The 15,644-nt window shown below is 36.6% G+C and overlaps 1 protein-coding gene across 5 annotated transcripts in view; it reads right to left on the reverse strand.

The window, feature by feature from the left end:
• The window catches only part of ANO4 (anoctamin 4), a 276,016-nt gene that overhangs the window by 46,130 nt on the left and 214,242 nt on the right, over positions 1–15,644 (reverse strand). For all 5 annotated transcript variants that reach the window (XR_012921397.1, XM_076007082.1, XM_076007081.1 and 2 more), the window contains one exon: positions 12,277–12,337. Coding sequence is in view for 4 of the 5 variants with exons in the window: in XM_076007082.1 (XP_075863197.1) it covers positions 12,277–12,337 (61 nt within the window). In the remaining variant the exon portion in view is untranslated. The remainder of the gene's footprint in view (positions 1–12,276; positions 12,338–15,644) is intronic.

Consider the following 15,644-nt stretch of genomic DNA (forward strand, 5'->3'; position numbering starts at 1 on the left):
CTACTCTCACCTCCAGATTTAGCCCTATATGTTCTGTAACTACTCCCTTTGAACCTTCTCTCTCTGTGCCCATGCTGAGTTGTGCAAACCTAGCACAGAGCTAGGTTGGCTCTGATCACACCATTCAGCATTAAACAAATTAAGAAACAAAGAAACATTAAACAAACAAAGAAATAAATAAACAATAGACACCAGAAATTTGATCATCTCTACCACTAGCTGTGGGCTCCTTGGGAATACGGGCTGTATCTTAGCTGTCTTTATACTCCGAGAGTGTAGCACAGTGACTGGCACCCACAGAGGTTCAGTAAATGTACAAATGAAATGCTCTTCTGAGAGTGAAAGCAAATGTGGCAAATTACTCTTTTCTCAACTTTCTAAATATTTTCACAACTTTATAAGAAATTAAGGTACAAGTTTGAAGAACATGTAGCTATATCTTTTGAATGCTTTATGCATCAGTGCCAGTTAAATAAACAATGACTTAATAATATCAAGGTTTGAAACTTACTATGCTTCTCTGTTGTCTTGCAATAAAAGTATGATTCTGTTCCAACTACCACACCCGTTATTTGGTTGCCTGAACCCTACGGCAGGACTATCAACTGTCCTCTAAAATTCATTCTTGCCTTCGACCACAGTAAAAGGATTGTTGCTGAGAACATCGCTGCCTATCCATACTGTATTTCCCAGATACTCTTGCAGTTAGATGTGGCCAAAGGACAGGTCTCACCAGTGGAGTATGAGCAGAAGTGAAGTGATATGTAGTACTTGCCTGCTGACTTCTTCTCAAACACTGGGTGGTTGCTTTTTCTACATCCTCTTTCCCCTGCTGGAAGGGTAGAACCCAGGTGACCCAGTGAGACCATGAAGATTATGACAAATAGCACTTTCATGGAAACATGTGTCTCTGAATGACTATGTGGATCAGGGCTGCCTGCCAGTCTGGACGGCCTCACACTTTTACATATGAAAGAAATTAACTTATGTGTTTCTTAAAAGTTATTGCATGATGTTAGGTCTTTGACAGTGGCTTAACCTTATCTTAACTAATACAGACACTTTGCCATAGAGAAAGTAGACACTGAGACGTCACATGAAGATGAAGTAACCTGTATATTACTTCCCTTGCAGATCTTACATAGAGCAATCGCAAACCACAACATTGGAAGCATTATTAATTTTACTTATAAGACAGAGTTTTGCAGGCTTTATCCTCCTCCTTTTCTGCCTTTGCCTCCATCATGTTTTACTGCCTAATTTACCCACACCTAGATGCCAGTAGCACTCTTTCTTCCTGGTTGTGACAACCAAAAATGTCTCTAAACATTGTTCAATGTCTCCCAAGAGGCAAAAAATCACTCCTGGTTGAGGATCTCCACTCTAAAGCATTAAAAGTAGAATCCTATATCCAGCAACATCTTTCAAAAATTAAAGTGATTTCTACATCCCAGAATTCTATATCCAGCAACAATATCTTTCAAAAATGAAAGTAAAATAAAGATATTTTTTAAAACAAAAAAGCTGAAAAAATTCATCACCAGCAGATCTGCATGATAAGCAGCTTCAGAGGAAGTTCTTTAGGTAGAAGGAAATGATACAGATGGAAAAAGGTAGGGAGATTACTTAAAATAGTAATTACATGGGTAAACATAAAATAATTTGCTTTTAATTTTATTTTAATCTCCTTAATATATAATCACCTGCTTAAAGCTAAAATATTATTGAGAGGTTTATAACATATATATATATATAAATATATGACAACAATAGAATTAAAATATATGACAAAATCGTATTAAATAGTAACATATAAGACAATAATAACACAATGGAGAAAAGGTGAAAATGAATTGTATCTTTTTCCAGTCCTTTACTACATTTGAAGTATATTATATTATTTGTAAGTAAGTTTGATAAATTAAAGGTATATATTATTAATCCTTGAATAACCACAACAATATTAAAATAAAGAGGTATGGGTAATAAGTAAAGAGTAGATATAAAATCAAATTATTAAAATACCCAATTCATCTAAAAAGGGACAGAAATAGAAGGAAAAGGTGACAGAGACAGATGGGACATGTACAAAACAAAGACGGCATATTTAAATGAAATATATTAATAATTACCTTAAATGTGTTATAAACATTCTGATGAAAAGACAGGTTTTTTTTCGATTAGATATAAAAGCAAGACCCTACTATTATCTGTCTATAAAATCTTACTTTAAATATAAAGACACAGATAGGTTAAATGTAAAAGGAAGGAAAAAGATATACCATACAAACCTAAATCGAGAAAGATTGGTATAGCAATATTAATGTTAGACAAAGTACACTTAAGAACAAGAAATATTTCTAGGAATAAAGAGGCAAATTTCATAATGACAAAGGAAAGTGTTCACCAAAAATATATAACAATCATAAATTTAAAAGACATGAAGCAAAAACTAATAGAACTGAATGGCAAAATAGACAAATCCACAAATATAGTTGAAATTAATATGAATGTAGACAACCTAAACAAAACAATCAACCAAGTAGACCCAAATGAAATTTACAGAACACTACAACTAACAGCAGAAAACACAGCAGCCCCCCCTTATTCACAGGGGATGTATTTCAATACCCTCCTTGGATGCCTGAAATCACAGCTGGTATCTAACTCCTTATATCTTACGACCAAATTTCTTTTTCCTTCTTCATAATTTCACAAATAAAATATTCATTCTTACCACAGACCTTAGCAACTTCAGCATGTGATTTTTTTTTCTTTCTTCTTTTCCTTCTCAAGTTGAGAACCTTTACCTTTTTACTAAAACAAAGCACTTATTAGCTTCTCTTGGGCATATCTGAATCGCACCACTACTTTTACACTTTGGCGACATTATTAAGTAAAATAAGGGTTGCTTAAACACAAGCCCTGCAATACTGCAAGGTTGACCTGATAACCAAGACAGCTACTAAATGACTAATGGGCAGGTGATATATACAACATGGATACACTGAAGAGGCATGATTCCTGTCCTGAGCCAGATGGAGAAGGATGGTGTGAGATTTCATTGTATGCTACTCAGAGCAGCAGTGAAAAATTTAAAAATTATGAATTGTTTATTTCTGGAATTTTCTATTTAATATTTTTGGACTGCAGTTGACTGTGGGTAACTGAAATGGTGGAAAGCAAAACCATGGATGAAAGGGAATTGCTGTATAGTCTTTTCAAAATATTTTGAACTGATTAAAAATGAAAACATAATTGGGTGATACAGCTAAGCAGTGCTTATAGGAAACATACAGCATTAGACTCTTATATGTGAAATAAGAAAGGTCTCACCTCAGTAACTAGACATTCACCTTAAGAAATTAGAAAAAGGAGAGCAAATTAAATGCAAAATAAGCTTGAAGAAGAAAATATATGATAACAAATTAATAAAAAACCCCATAAAAACAGTAGAACATCATTAAAACCAAAAGCTGTTTCTTTAAAAGATCAATAGGATTGATAAACTTCTAGAAAGAATGGACAGGAAGAGAGAAGACATGAATTACCAATTTTGGGAATAAGCAACGTGATATAATAACAGATCCTACAGAAATTACAAAGAATAGAAGAAAATATTATGAACACATTTATGCCAATAAATTCACAAATTCACATATTGAGATGATATGATAGACTCCTTCAAAAGCAAAAAGAAATAGATATAAACTGAAGAGTCCTATATCCATTAAAAAGATTAAAATTATATTAAAAGCCTCTGTGCCAAAAAAACTCCAGACCAAGTGGCTTTGTTGGTGAATTTTATCAAATATTTAAGAAAGAGATAATATCATTTGTACTTTCCAGAAGAAAGAACATTTCCCAACTCACTCTGTAAGGTCAACATTACCTCAATACCAAAAAGGCATTAGAAGTAAAGAAAATTACAGAACAATAACCTTCATAGAGACAGATGCGAAAATCCTAATTTGTTGCTATGCTAAATTTTAGCAAATTAAGTACAGCAACATCTAAAAAAGATAATACATTATGATGAAGTGCTATTTGTACTTGGAATGTAAGATCATCATATTATCTGAAAATGAATCAACTTAATATTAATAACTTAATATTAACCATCTTTTAAAAGCAGAATTAAAAGCTTTGGACAAAATTCAGTACTCATTCATGATAAAAATACTCAATCCCAACTAATAAAAGAAAAATTCTTCAACTTAATAAGAAGCATCTATGAAAAGCTACAGTTTTTATAATGCTTAATGGTGAAAAACAAAACACTTTTCTCTCAAGGTTAGGAATAAGGCATGGATGTCTGATATTACAACTTCTATTCGACATCATCCTGGAATTATTAGCCAGTGTAATAAGGCAAGAGAAAGAAATAAAACTCATATAGATTAGAAAGAAAAAAATTGTATTGATTTATAATCATCTATGCTGGAAATCTTAAGGAATCTACAAAAAAGCTAGTAGCACTAGTAATTGAGTTTAGTAAGAAACAGGATATATAGTCAATACACAAAAGTCTATTATATTTCTATATAGTAGCAATGAACAACTAAAAATTGAAATTACAGAAAAAATACTATTTGTAAAACTATATCAAAATATTAAATAGAGATAAATTTTTAAAAATATATAAAACTTAGATATTGAAATTTATGCAACATTACTTAGAGAAATTACAGAATTAAATGACATTCATGGACAGGAATCTTTGATATTAAGTTTTTAATCTTCCCATATTGATTCACTGATTCAACCCAGTATCAAAATATCAATTTTTTGTGGAAATTGAAAAGCTAATTCTAAAAGTTATATGGAAATGCAATGAACCTAAAGTAGAAAATGATTTTTTGAAAGAAAAATAAGATTTTAAGACTTATAATACCATAATAAGTGTGTTATTGATGAAAAAGTATACCTACACATCAAACAGAGTAAAAATACTTCATATAGACCCACGCACATACATGGCCAATTGATTTCAACCAAAAATCACAAAGAAAATTCATGGAGGCAAAGAATAATCTTTTCAACAAATGGTACTAGAACAACTGGATGTTCACATGGAAATAAATGGATTTGACCTTTACCTTATACCGTATACAAAAAAATCAACTTGAAATAACTCATAGACCTAAATACATTAGTTAAAACTGGGAGCTGTCTAGAAGAAAACATAAAAGAAAATCTTATGGACCTTGAGTTTGGCAAAGATTTTTTAAAAATAAAACACAAAAAGCATGGACAGAAAAAAAATTTAAATTGGAATACATCCAAAGTAAAAACTCTTGCTTTTCAAAAGACATCCTTAAGAAAATAAAAATGCAAGCCTCAAACAGGGAAAAAATACTTGCAAATATATCTATGATAAAGCACTTCTACCCCCAAATACATAAAAAAACTCTTTTAATTTAAAAATAAGAAGACAAACAACCCAACAACAAATGGGCAAATGTTTTGAACAAACACCTCACCAACTAAAATGTGCAGGTTGCAAATAAGCTCAGGAAAAGATGTTCAACATCACTACTCATTAGGGAAATGCAAATTAAAACCACAATGAGATAATACTATACATCTACCAGCACAACAAAATTATTAAGACTGATAATTCCAAGTGTTTGTGAGGATGCGGCATACCTGGAACTTTCATGGAATGCTGAAATGACAGCAAAAATAGTATGGCCACTTTGGAAAACAATCTCTTATAATGGTAGGCATTCACTTATCATGTGGTTCAGTAATGCCATTTCTGGCTATTAACCCCAGATAATGGATACAAAGGCTTTTAGAGAATGTCCCCAAAAAACAATAGAAGAACCAACAATTTCTAGGTTAATTTATAATAGCTAAAAGCTGAAGTGAACGAACGTGAATGTCTATTAACCAGTGAGTGGATAAACAAATTGTAGTATATCCAGGCAATCGAATACTAGTCTGTACTATAAAGGAACAAACTACTGATTATGCACAACATAAATGAACCTCAACAGCATTAACTGCAGTGAAAGTAGACACAAAATGCTATTATACATATTGAATGATTCTATTTGTATGAAATTCTAGAACAGGTGAAACTACAGTAATAGAAAGCAGATTTCAGGTTGACAACAGAGGCATGAGGAAACTTTCTAGGGGATAAAAATGTTCTTTATCATCATTATGGTGATGGTTTCACGACTACATATATTTGACATCACTTGTCAAATCATACACTTAAAATTGCTGGATTTTATTATATATAATTATAACTTAATAAAGTTGACAAAAACTTCCCATAATAGCACCACCCAAAGCAAACCACTGTTAATATTGTGACATCATTTCCTTCTGTTTTCATTCATATTTAATATATTTGAAATCACACTTTATTTGACTACTTTATATCTTACTTTTAACAAATTTTTAAAATACAAGCTTTGTGCTATGTTATCATGTGCTTTGAAAGACAAATGTGTACTGTCTGCTTATAATTGACTTAACTGTCCTTCTTTTGTTGGATATTTAGGTGGGTCCTGTCATAAAAAACTAAAGCTAGGAAAACATTTTCTGCATAAAGTTTTTATTCTGTCACTTAGCTCTTTCCTTAGCACAATTCTGCATCGTATTTTGAGTGAACACTGGAATGTCTTCTAAGTGACCTGCCTGCCACTTATTGGCCCCATTTTCACCTCGCCTCAAACTGTTGGCAGAGTTGCTTCCCCAAAACAATCGATGATGTCATTTCCCAGCTTATAACTTCAGTTGGCTTTCTGCTGCTTACAGGATGAAGCCCTGGTTCTTGGTTATGCCACCAATAGTCTGGGCTAAACAGCTCTCAGCTTCAACATGCATTCTGTTAGGAGATGTAGGAGATGAATTGTCAAAAAGGACTTGTGGATGTCCTCAGCCCCAGTACTTCAGAATGTGACTTTATTTGAAATAGAGTCATGACAGACATAATTAGTTAAGATGAGTCATAACTGCAGTAGGCTGGGCCCTTAATCCAATGTGACTGGCATCTTTATAAGAAGATGGCCATGTGAAGATGCAGACATGGGGAAAATGCCAGGTGAAGGCAGAGGCAGAGGTTGGAGTGATGCACCTACAAGCCAGGGAATGGCAAGGCTGGCTGGCTGCCACCAGAATGTAGCAGAGACACATGGAACAGATCATCCCCTCAGAGCCCTCAAAAGGAACCAATCCTGTTGACACCATGATTTTGGTCTTCTAGCCTTCAGGACTATGAGAGAATGAATTTCTGTGGTTTGAAACCAGGCAGTTTGAGATACTTTATTACAAAAAACACCCTAGGAAACAAATGCACACCCTATGTCGCTATCACACTGAACAGTCATCCCCTCCTTTTAGAGCTTTGCTTATACTTTTCTCAGCTTAGAGTGTTATCCACATCTTCCCCTAACCTCTCTCCTTTGCCTGGTAAAGGGAAGACTTGTTTCTAGTATTTTTTTCCTGGCTTAATCTTGCCTGCCTTTCCTTTTGTCTCAGGAAGTTGACTGCATGGACCCTCATTGGCCCATTGTAAAGTGGACTAATACCCTGTATTATAATTACCAACTCTCTCTCAATATACTATGAGATTTTTGAGAGCAGAGAGCACATCTTACTCATGTTTATATTTCCAGTGCCCAGTAAGAATGAGTATGCAGTGTGCTGAGTTCACGTGGTCTAAATCAATACATCGTATAGAAGGTACATGGCATGCTGGACACATTTTGGAATGATTCTGGAGTTGGGCAGCTCAGATCTAGTTTAAAATTCAGACTTCACCATTTATTAGCTACTGGATAATCTTGGGCAAGTTGCATAACCTCTCTGAGCCTCAGTAGCCTCATCTATAAAATAGGGATAGTAGTTTCTTTCTGATGGGTTATGAGAAATTGATGAAGTATCATATGGGATTGTGTACATACACATGGTAGGCCCTTTAGCAAATGTGTGTGTGTGTATATATATATATATATATATTTAATATACAATTACCATTTTTTGTGGGACCTATAGATGAGATTATAAAAGATAAAGTTAGTGTAAATATCTAGAAATAAAAGGCCGATTATTATAAAATTTATTTTTTTTTGAAATGAGATATACTTTATTCACCATTTACAAGGAGGATCATATAGAATCTTTGAATTTTCACTAAATAACCACAATCTTGTCATTTTGACAAGCTCTGAGGATCTTGCTTCGTTTGTTTACAGGGAATAATTTAATTTTTGGCAACCCTAAAAGTGAAAAAAGGAAAACAAGGAGGAGGGAGAAAAAATATCCAGAAATGAAGAACAGAGGGAGATAATCTAACTCCTGACAGGTCTCTGCCAACATCTAGTTCCCTAATGACTCATTTTTTTTTCCTAGGAAGAGATGCTAATTCAGTCCATAATTATTCTGTCTTTGAACATTTATGAACAGAAGTGAACATTGAGGAAGGGGCCACACTGTAGTTCAAGCCCAGAGCCCTAGGCTCCAGGTCCCCGGGGAACCCTGCTAGCACACAGTGTGAACAGGAATGAAGGCAGGGGAGTTCTGTCAAGATTTCTAACCCAACACCAAGCCTCTCCCCAGCTGCTCCAAACTGGTTCCAAAAGGAGCCTTATTGTTTCTCTGGTGAACACACAAAGCAAAAGGCAACAAAACAAACACATCAACCCTGTCCCTTCGGAGATCTTGTAAACCACTTACATCTGTTATCATCTCTGTATCTAGCAATTTCCTGGAAACAGAGTGCATTTGTTTTCTTAAATGTTGTAACTTGTCAATCATAAGTGATGATCCTGAGACCATTAAACTGAGCTCCATTAGAACTGACATGCTTTTATAGAACATCACTGCCTCAAAGCAGGATAAATGGGGCTCAAGATGAGCATAATAGTCCTTTATTTTAAAGTTCAGATCTCCAAAGCAGAAGCACATGGATACAAATAGTACCTGATTCTAGCAGTACAGGAGCTAAGACTGCTCAGTTTAACTCTAGGCTTTGCCACGTTCTAGCTGCTGCCTCAGTTTCCTTATCTATCCCATGAGGATATTAATAGTATCTTCCTTAAAGGTTGCTGTAGAGGTTAAATGAGATGATATACATACACCGCTTAGGGCACTGTTCAGCACATAGTAATTCCTCAATAAATATATGCTAGTGTTATAACTGTTAGCATTGCTGGCTATTTTAGATTTCTGCAAAAGGCATATCCCTATCTACAAAGAAACATCTGGGGTAAATCATTCTTTTTCTCAAACTAGCACATTTCTGGGAATAATACAGGGTGTAAGCAATGAATTGTCAACTAAAAGAAAGCAATTCAGAAGGTGAATTATTCCAGACTTGCCTTGCCTGGAGTGGCCCTAAAATGTTCCCTTGTGCCCAAAGTTTATTATAGAACATCTATCAGAATCTGACTGAGTATACGCCAAAGCACAAGGGCTGTCAAATCTCCAATCCACCCACTTGCAACCTCAGAAGCTTCTCAACTCCAGGCTCTGGGCAGCCAGCACCAATCAGCTGAGATTGGCAAGGAAATAAAAGAAAACCTATTTGTCATCTGCAGCATAAAACACGACAATTTTCAAAGAAGGGATGCAATCCTTTTTATAATGGTGGTACCGGGGACAGTAACAACCTCTGCCTTATAGACACATGTTATCATACCAAAATTTACTTCTATACAGCCTCAGGAGGTAAATTGTGAGAGAAGAAATGGCTATTTCAGTGAAAGTATATCTAAAATAGGTGAAATACTGAAGTGAGTAGGGGAGTTTTGCATTTTAGTTCTTCCAGAATACCACCAGGTTACCACTCTTTATACCAGAAAGCATTAACTCATTACATGGCAGATTAGTAACTCAGGCAGAGTTTCCACATGAGCATACCAGTATTCCAGGAATAATAATAATGATAGTAATAATCCCTTCATCCTTTGGGGCTTCTGGGGCTAGGGTGTTTGGGGCAGTTCTATCCTTGGCCATGAGCAGGATCTTCCTTGTATATCAGTATGTTGTGCAAATATTTTCATTTTTTATGTGTGCCATGACCTGAAAATGTTTGGGGACCACTGGCTTAAGAAATGAATATTATTTTCCCAAGTCCCCTCACCATGGAAAAGTTTAAGCACTGGATGGTTTATCCTCATCACGGTTACTGACACTAAAAGGTTCTAGAAAAACAGATACATATTCTTGATCTGAGAGCTCAGACCTGTGACCAAATTCTTCTAGGGGTAGTTTCTGTTGTTTGCAAGGGACAGAGACACATGAAGGATAGTGCAAATAGTGAGGGAGGGAAGAAGAGAAAGAAAGATTGAAATTGACCAGCAGGTAGAAGTACAGACCAGGAAGAACTACGAGAAGGCTGAAGTTATAAGAATCAGAACGTAGAAATAGGCAGAAGCAACAAACTAGAGGCAACAATATGGAACAGAAGATGCAGGAGCCAACTGGGGGATGCAAGACAATCCACCAAAGAGAAGCAAAGGCAGAAAATAGCCAAGACATACTATTCGTGGAGTTATCAGGATGAAGACCCAGGCTTTCCTATGGCTGAGATCTCTCAAGCTGCGGGTTTCCATATCTTATCTCTGAATAGGCCCAGTCTCTATTCCTATAGGATTCTTGACTCCCTTGATGGACTTTGTGAAAATCCTGATAACTCCACTCCTCCTGTCCTTGGTACATCTTTCCGTGTCAGTTCCTGCTGGCAACTCCCTGTCCCCCTTCACATTTCCCAGTCTACATTCTTGAGAATAATAATCTGGGTGGCCCTCCCAGTCCCCGTCTGGGCCTTCCCCCAGGCCACTCACTGGCCTGTGGTTTGACTGGTCTTGGGTCAAATGCTTACTGGCTGAGAGGGGCTGGAGTCACAGGGCTCAAAACATGTCCTTTCAACAGAGCTGTGGTGAGAGGGAAAAATTTCCTTTGATGCTCTTTAGGTAGAAAAGACAGCATATCTAGAATAAGCCTCCTCAAGAGAACAAGGTTTTATAGTTCCACTTGCCAAAAAAAGACCACTTAAATGCATTCATTATATCATAAACAAATCCTTTTGTTAATTTCCTTCTCTTTTCCTTTCTCTTCTCTTTTTTCTCCTTTCCGCCCATCCATTCATCCATCCATCTATTCATCCATCCATCAAATCTGTAACATGGCATCTGTCTCCTGAAGAAATGTATGAGGTTTCTGATGATCATAAAGGTCCTTGAGGACCAAAAACCTACTAGGTGAGATAAGTTGTGTATACAAATAATTATAAGTGCCCTAAGAATGACATAAACCAAATGCTTTGGAAGAAGCTCAAAGGAAGAAGACATCTTCCAGCTGGAGCAGATGACATTTCAGCTAGGGCCTGAGAAATGAGGAAGATTCTAATATTCATAAAAGACATAACAAACAAGATGAGCCTAAGACTAAAGTTAGTAGAGTTTTGTAACATCAAAAATTCAGAGTTCGGCATTTTAAGTTATAGGAGAAATGTATAATGGTTATAAAAAATTCAAACCAAACTGAAAATACATAGCAAAAAGTCTGGCTCACATCATTAGTCACTTATTCTTCCACGAATCCTCTTCTCCAAAAGTGACTGCCATTCATTTTTTATTATGAATTTGTCCAGATGTTTTTCTACACCATTAAAATAAAGCTTTATAATTATTTGACTATGTATCTGTTATTAAACCCACTTAACAAAGAGGTGGGTAAAGAAACTTGCTAAAAGTTACATAGCCTAGTAAGTGAAGGAGTTGAGATTTCAATCAAGTCCTGTTGCTTCCAAAGATTTGAATGTTTCCATCACATTTTCTATCACGCCTAATGGGGATATTAGCTTGAACTGGTATCAAAAGACTCAATTCAGTCCTGTGAGTGGCTCTCATTTTTAGGAGTCATTTTTCTCAGAGTTGGAAGAAAGCCAAAGGCAGACACTCATATGTTAACCACTCGCAATAGAAAGTCTATATATACTGAGATGGGTATTTGGTTTTCCTCTGACCTTTTGTTGTACTATGAGCTTTATTTTTGTCTCCAGCAGAAGGTAAATTTTACTCTAATAATAGAGCACTGATGAAATTGTTGAAGGTTTAGGAGAAGTCATGTTTCCCCTCTATAACATCACTTAAAATAAACCAAATAAATTATTTGCCAACTTGTTGCTAATAGAATAGCCAACTCAATTTATTTAAGCTTCTTCTTTTCACATCAAAAAAAATAAGACTTCAAAAGGAACAGATCACAGAGCACATACAGAGGACTCAAGTTTTATGGTCAAGGAACACTTACCCCAGACTGCCATGAAAACAGCAAAGAAGACAGTGGCTCCATTGTCAAAAAGGTGGGTTACCTGGGAATAACATGAATCAGCATTGAGCTAATTTCTCATATATGGTATTCCAGTTCAGATTCTTTTTTCAAGTTCTATAAAAATGGCTGTGATGATACAATGAGTTTTATAGGGTTTCTTTGGGGTATATTCTTTTTGAATTGTAAGAAGTAGGTTCCTTTGACTGTGAAGTAGCTCATATGTGGAAGAGAGAATTTGTTCCCTGTGAGTAGCATCTAGTTGAACAATTATCAGCAACCCCAATAGTGCTCCTAAGAATTCCCTTTTGTGACCTACAAAAAAACCCCAAAACTCTTATGTATGTACATATGTACACAGATATAGTTATATGTAGGACCAGGAAGGTACCATTGTTGTACTTTAAAGGTTTCCAGCTTCCCAAGCACTGTTTTTCATGCCTCATTTATTCGCCTTGAAAATATGGCTATTTTGTTTGTGTAGTTTTGAGCAAACATTTTCTGGGCTGCCCTGTGGATTTCAGCGTTATAAAAAAGAAGGAGCAGAACCATTAAGCAAATCCACTTCCACCTTTATTAAAGCCTCGGGTAATCACCACATTTACCCACTGCACATAACACAAAGACAGCTAGCAATACTTTATTGCTAGAATAATATATTCTATTGCAAACACCACGGCAGAAGGCAAAAATATCCATTCTTACTGCGAAACTGCCAAGCTCATTTTTGCCTCTAGTATAAATCATGCCACTGTTCATGACACATTGAAATGATGACTGATAGGTTCATAAGGCATAACTGTTTTTTTTTTGGTATTTTATAGCTCCCTATAAAGTATACTGTCCCTTGGAGAATGTGCCAAGTATAAACAAGGTTTTTTTTCTTGTTTTATCAGAGTGTGAAGTATTTCAGATTATTCCCAAAGTTTATGCCTTCTCTTTCTTTGAACATAGGAGAGGTGGGCAGCATGGGACGAATGTCTGAAGCCTATTTCATGTTCTAGAGGGAGTGTTAAGCTGTATATTGGGCACTCGGTACCAAATCAAGCTTGAAAGTTCCAGTGGTGTGTGGTTGGTTTGTGCTCTCTGTCAGGGTATCTACTGGGAGTTGCTGGAAGTTTTAGCTTGCACCATCAGTGGCCGTTCCAGAATGGATTGTGGTTGTCATTTTTGCCTGCCCAGATCATCTTTTCTCCATTCTCCTTTCTCCAGGTAACAGGTCTCTCCTATCCTGGTCCCTAGGGACACACAGCTCAAAAGAGAATCAGAGTACTCCCCTGGGGCCAATAGGTAAACCTTTGGAGAAAGAGTGTCCTGCTGCAGTTATCAATCTGGGAAGCATGTGAATTAAGAGGAGTGAGGTGATAAGGGCTTCTGGTTCCTAACGAGATGATGAGCTAGCTTAGGCTGATGGCGCCTTTGTCAAAATCAACCGTGGAGAAGCAAGATGGTAGATTCCAGGAATTAATAACATGCAAAGACAAATAAAAAACAAAGACTCTGAGAAAACCCCAGGGAGACAGAAGGTTGCCTTGAACTGGTATGTGTGTCGTATGTGTGTGTGTGTGTGTGTGTGTGTGTGTATGTGGGGTGGGCGTGGGTGGGTGTATGTGATGGTGGTGGTGTGTGAGAGATAGGTGGCAGATCCCAAGCAGAGGGAGAGAACAGGATAGAGAAATACATAAGTTCCACTCTAGACTCTCTCCCAGACAATATTTGACAGTTAGTTTCCCCTCCCTCTGAAATCAGCTACAGCAGGTGCTGGTGTTCTTGGAACAGCATCAGAAATGCTCAAAGTCCTGCTTGGTTGAGACATTGATGAAAGTAGCTGCTGCCCTGGGGCATCCCCTTCTCAGTAGATTCCCTCTAAACCCCAGGGCTGGTACATTACAAAGGAGAGGGCCTCCTCCCAATTCTGTTTTGTTCTAAACAGATTTAAAAATAAAACTCTGACCAGAACAGTCCTCTGGTAGAGTGACAGCACACATTGGTGCCTGGGCACACTGTCCTCCCCTTCCTGTAACTCACCAGGATGACAGATTTGGGGCCGATTTCTGACCCTTACTCAAGCAGTTGACACCTCCAGGGGACAGGCACCCATGGTCCAAAGTAATGAAATACATGGGGAAGACAACAACCACCCGCCCTCCAAAATCCCCAAAACTAGACAACGTACACCTTCTGAAACAGATATTCTGTAATAGCTGACCAAGAATTTAAAATATTCACAAAAATATGCTGAAGGAGATAAAGGAAGGAAGACACAAGTCTGGAGCCAAGGCAGTTGGCAGCCACTTTCTCCTTGTTGGAGAAAACCTGTCTGCAGATGATCACACGGGCAGAGAGAGACCAGTTCTAGGCTGGGAGGCCTCTCACTCACATAGTGTGAGCTACTCCAGTATCTGCTCCAGGGAAATGTGCTGTTAAGTCTCTTTCTGCCTAAGCCAGCTGGAGTTGGGTTTCTCTGACTCTTGCAAATGCAAGTTCAAGGATAAAGCACCCTTGATCAACAGAACGGCTGCTGATTTGACTGGATCCAGGCTCCAATTTGATCCGATATTCTTGTGTATCCATAATCCCTTGAAATCACTCTGACATTTCAAATAAATATTTCTAAAGGAAACCCTGTATAGCTCCAATTCTGTCATTCTGAGGCTTTTTATCCTTCATTTCACTAAGTTCCTAAGTGAGAGCAAATGTTAAATTCGGAACCTAAACATCTTGTAGCTCAGTATGGCACAGGAGTAAAGAAGACATGCTTTGCAGTCCAATAAGCCAAGGCCCAGCTACTCATTGCCGTGTGACCATGGATGAGTAATTTTTACCTCTCTGAGTCTCTGAGTAAAATGGGAACATTAACATTTATCTTGAAGTTGCTGTGAGAATTAGAAATAATAAAGCTAGGTTGCCAAGCTATTATTATAGTTATAACTATCATAACTATTATCGTTCTATAATAGATCTTACGTTAGGGAGGATAACTGCCAAAATAAGTCCCTATAAAATATAAGCACTCTAAACTATTTATGATGATCCCTTTAAAGAGTTATCAAGGATATCCTAAAAAGAGAACTTCACTCAGGTATATCTTCATTCATTTAAAAAAAAACACCATAAAAAACCCAGTAAAACGCACACACACACTCAAAACCACAAAAAACAAACAAACAAAAAGAAACCTGGGCTTCTGCTTCTAGGAATTCCCCAAAGCAGAATTTTTAAACCTGAGACATTTAGGCTTTATCTCATGACCTTTAAACCAACTGATATCACTGATAAAACTCTTGATTCTTACCAAATCTCTACTTTCCAAGGTCACTCTGTTAAATTTGTCCTCATCTACGTGGGTC

Source organism: Microcebus murinus, chromosome 10, assembly GCF_040939455.1.
Source record: "Microcebus murinus isolate Inina chromosome 10, M.murinus_Inina_mat1.0, whole genome shotgun sequence".
In the NCBI taxonomy this organism is placed as follows: Eukaryota; Metazoa; Chordata; class Mammalia; order Primates; family Cheirogaleidae; genus Microcebus; species Microcebus murinus.